The 4,924-nt window shown below is 43.5% G+C and overlaps 1 protein-coding gene across 1 annotated transcript; it reads right to left on the bottom strand.

The window, feature by feature from the left end:
* Window positions 1–569: 569 nt before the first annotated feature.
* LOC136070895 (uncharacterized) lies at window positions 570–4,550 on the bottom strand. The gene has a single exon (XM_065781472.1). It carries the CDS (start codon window positions 4,548–4,550, stop codon window positions 570–572), a length of 3,981 nt encoding a protein of 1,326 aa, XP_065637544.1.
* Window positions 4,551–4,924: the final 374 nt, after the last annotated feature.

Raw genomic sequence — 4,924 nt, forward strand, 5'->3', positions numbered from 1 at the left:
GTTTTTTTGATTATTTGATAGTTACAATAGAGATAAGAATTTTCAACTTTAAATGTTTTCATTAGAAATACTAGAATGTGACAACCAATTGAGCTATAAAACTCTTAGCTACTATCATTCTCACCTCTAAACTTTTTTACTAGCTTACAAAACACAGTGGCCATAGGGGTATTCCTGAAGGAAAATTCCAAATGGGGTATTTTGGGAAATTGCTGTTTTAAATTTTAAGACTAGGGGTTTTAAAACATTTTCCCCCCCATAAGGAAAGAGAGAATTTTTCAAGGTTTGCTAACGGAAAATACAATTCTTACTTAGACTTTAGATTCTAGAATAAGCAAAGAGTTTTGTGACTAATAACATTGTCCAGTTTTTCTAGGTAAAAAACCAAGATTCAAATATCCATAAGGAAAAAAGTAATTAATAAGCATGTTATGGCTAGTCCACCATCCGACTTTGTCATTTGTGAGCATGGTTACCAAATAAGAAAATAAATAAGTGAATTTTTTTTTTTTTTTTTTTTTTTGAGAAACCAGACCCAAGAGTCTGCTATATTGATAGAGAAACAAAGATTACAAAACATCACGAGAAACAAGGGGAGCTATATCATCAGGTACAGATTCCATCCATACCTGCAGCTCATTGCCAGATTTAGAGTTTCTAGCAAGAAAGTGGGCAACTGAATTGCCTAGACGATTTACATGAACAAAGTTACAAGAACGAAAACCACGTGCAAGTTCAAGGGCATCCAGGATGACAAGCCCAAATTCCGGATGGTTAGACTCGCCCCTACGCAGAGCGTTAGTTACAATTTCTGAATCACCCTCAAAAGAAGCATCAAATATACACAATTCTTTAGCAAACAAGACAGCTCTTCTACAAGCAAGAGCTTCCACTGAGGCCACAGCAAGAGGAAGGGGGATTCTCTCCATTAACGAACCAATCACACTGCCCCCTGCGTCCCGGATGACCACACCCAAACCCGCCGCACCAATATCTTTAAAAATCGCCCCATCATAATTCACTTTATAGTCCGGAGAGATGGGAGGGATCCAACGGACACGTCCAACAGGAACAAGTGGGAGTTGGGAATTTTTTGGGACCTGGGCAGCAGAAAAATCATGGAGCAACTGCAATGCACTGGGACGTATATTTTGGTAAGTACAGGATCTCTCCTTCATCCGGTCATTATTCCTTTTCTCCCAAATCAGCCAGAACATCACCGCAAAGAGATCCGCAACAGACCCACCATGCGTTGAGAAAATCAGCTCAAGGAGGTCCGCAAACATAGAGACTTTATATTTGAGCAAATTTTTCATAGCCCCATCACTTTGCCAGACAGATATTAGAGCAGGGCAAGCCCACAAAGCATGGGTAGTATCCTCACAGGCTGACTTACAGCCAGGACAAAGGACCGATAAGACCACCTGCCTTCTCCACAGATTATATAATGTAGGTATTGCCTCATTAGCTGCCTTCCACAACAGGTGCTTTATCTTGTGAGGCACTTGTAGTGACCAAATACCCTTCCACAAAAAGCCACGCCTCTTAGGGTCTGAGCAATTGGGGCGGGACATTCTCTCAGCCGAAACTAGAAGCTTATAGGCACTGCGAGTGGTGAACACCCCTTGGTTGGAAGGGAACCAAACTTGCTTGTCAGGTACATTGTGAATACTCAAAGGGATACCAGAGATGATCTCAGCTTCATGAGCTAGGAATTCACATTTGATCAAGTCAAAATTCCAAGTGTGGGACACTTCATCAATCAATTCACAAACATTAGCGTCAGGGCTGAGAGCCGAGAGAGGGGAAACAATACAGCTACTGGGTAGACTTGGCAGCCATTTATCACCTCTGATTTTTATAGACTTACCATTACCAACACGCCAAACCGAGCCCAGATCAATAACCCGTCTAGCTTGGGCAATGCTCTTCCATGCAAATGAGCCTTTACTTGAGCTATTAGCCTCCATAATTGAGCAATTCGGAAAAAATTTTGCCTTAAAGACCCGATGAAACAGAGAATCTTCATTATTCTTTAGGCGCCACACTTGTTTGGCAAGGAGGGAATCGTTAAATTTGCTTAATTCTCTAAACCCCATCCCACCTTCACTTTTTGGGAGACATAACTTCTCCCAACTGACCCAGTGAATTCGTTTCTGCTCACCGCGGTAGCCCCACCAAAACTTCCTAATCAAGCCCTCAATTTCCTTGATAAGCCCTTTCGGCATTTTGAAACACGACATAGTATATGTGGGAATCGCCTGGATCACAGCCTTGATCAAAATCTCCCTACCCGCTTGAGATAATAATTTTTCTTTCCAACCCTTTAACTTCTTCCAAATTCGCTCCTTAATCATACTGAAAGATTTTTTTTTTGCCCGACCTACCAAGGAGGGGAGGCCAAGATATTGCTCGTACCTTTGAATGACAGGAGCTTCCAAATAGTTTTTAATTTCATTCTGTGTTTGGGAGGGCGTGTTTGAGCTGAAAAACAGGTTGGTTTTCCCCCGATTGATGTTTTGACCAGAGGCCGTTTCATACTTCAACAGAATCTCTTGAATAATCCGGCAGTCAGAGATGGAGGCACGGCAAAAGATGAGGCTATCATCAGCAAACAGCAGATGAGAAATCCGGGGGCCAGTCGGACAAAGTGAGACACCCCGCAAACTGCCATCATCCTCAGCTTTTTTCAAAAGGCCATGCAAACCTTCAGTAATTAACAAAAATAGGTATGGTGACAGAGGGTCACCTTGGCGGAGACCCCTTTGAGGAGAAATAAGACCGTGTGGTTGCCCATTTAGAAGAATAGAGTAGGAAACAGATCTTATGCACATGGATATTAGGGAAATCCATCTACTGCTAAATCCCATTTTCTCCATGATTTTTTCAAGGAATATCCATTCCACTCGATCGTAAGCCTTGCTCATATCGAGCTTCAGAGCCATCAGTCCCATCTTGCCAGTACGCTTGGCCTTTAAATAGTGAAGAGTCTCATGAGCTATCAAGATATTGTCAGTAATGAGGCGACCTGATAAGAAAGCGCTCTGAGTTTCCGAAATCAGCTTGGGAAGAAACTTTTTTAAACGGTTAGCAAGCACCTTAGCAATAAGTTTATACAGTACATTACTCAAACTAATTGGCCTGAAATCCGATACGCATCTCAGACTTTTAATTTTTGGAATAAGAGTAAGGAAAGTGTGATTAAGGTCAGTAGGGAGAATACCTGAATTTAGCACATCCAGGACAGCAGCTGAGACATCTGGGCCAATAAAAGACCAATACGACTTATAGAACAGGGGCGGGAGCCCATCCGGACCGGGGGCAGTATTGGCTTTCATTTGCCTAAGAGCTACCTGAACTTCCGAGGCAACAAAAGGGCGGAGCAGGCTCACATTCATTTCCGGGGAAACCCGAGCCTCTACACCTTCAAGCACTTCATCAAAGTCCGTAGGACAAGACGAAGAGAACAGAGAAGAGTAATAACCAATAAGCAGATCACCAACTTTGTTCTCATCCTCCACCCAAGAACCTTGATCATCTTCAAGACCAGAGATAAAATTTTTCTTATTCCTTTCAGTGGCACGGCAGTGGAAATATTTGGAATTCTGATCACCATGTCTGAGCCAATCGGATTTTGCTCTCTGATTCCACATGCACTCTTCTAACACCATTAACTTGGCAATTTCCTCCCTGAGAATCTTGACTTGACTAATGCCCTGACCAGAAATAGCATTTGATTCCGCCTTTGCTAACAACTTTCTTTTACGAGCTAGGGCGCCTTTAACATTGCCAAACTCATTCTTATTCCATAATTTCAGCTGAGATTGACAGTTACTCACCTTCTGCAGAACCTGACTCATAGGGTCACCAACAAGACACAAATCCCAGGCAGAGTGGACCACCCCTTCGCACCTCTCATCCTTTGTCCACATCTCTTCAAAACGGAAGGGTCTTTGAGGGCGGAAAAAACGACCATGCACGTCATCAGAACAGAGCCAGATAGGCTTATGATCTGAAGAGAAACCAGTCAGGTGGTGTAAGCGAACAGACGGAAACAAGAGCAACCATTCCGCCGACGCAACAGCTCTGTCTAATCTGACCCAAACAAGGGGGCCATCAAACCTATTATTACACCAGGTGAATGGAAGCCCAGAAAACCCAATGTCCTTGAAGCCACAAAAATCAAAACAATCCCTAAAGACCTGCATCTGCTTATCCGATCTTAAAGGGCCCCCCGACTTCTCTTCCTGCCTTAGGATTTCGTTAAAATCACCAATACAGACCCAAGGCAAGACAAATTGGGAACTGAGATGGCGAAGAAGGGACCAAGAATCTTCCCGGTTGAAAGTCTCCGGAGCTCCGTAGAACCCCGTAAACCGCCAAGCGTCATCAATCCTTGGATTTACCACAGCATCAATATGGTGAGGGGAGAAGGTACGAATATGGAGGTCAAGCTCATTGGACCAAAACAGAGCCAGACCGCCACTAAGATTTCTTCTTGGGACGATGAACATGTTGTCAAACTTCAAACGGCAACGAATCTTCTCCATGTATGAATTATTTTTTTTGGTCTCCATCAGGAAAACCAGGTTGGGACCTTTAGCTCTCACTAACTCTGAAAGCTCTCGAACTCGCCGCCGGTTCCCAAGCCCGCGGCAGTTCCAACTTAGGCAATTCATGGAGTTTGGCGTGGCTGGGCAACAGCCAACGCCAATGGAGAGCCAGCAACGTTAATAGCATGCTGAAAAGACGCTCTACGTTTTTTTACGTAAGGCTCTGGGTCTTCAAGAACAGGCCTCACTCTGTTTAAAACACCCATGTTCTCATCAGAAAGATTAGTAGTGGGCTGTCTATCTATTCTAGTCCACGTACCTTGGGCTGAAGCTTTTGACTTGTACATAGGCCCATTTGAATTAGAGATGTC

This window comes from Quercus suber, unplaced genomic scaffold (genome assembly GCF_002906115.3).
Source record: "Quercus suber isolate HL8 unplaced genomic scaffold, Cork oak 2.0 scaffold_268, whole genome shotgun sequence".
Lineage (NCBI taxonomy): Eukaryota > Viridiplantae > Streptophyta > Magnoliopsida > Fagales > Fagaceae > Quercus > Quercus suber.

Coding starts and splice junctions, on each gene's coding strand:
- LOC136070895 (XM_065781472.1), bottom strand. CDS start 4,550: ATGGAGAAGATTCGTTGCCGTTTGAAGTTTGACAACATGTTCATCGTC.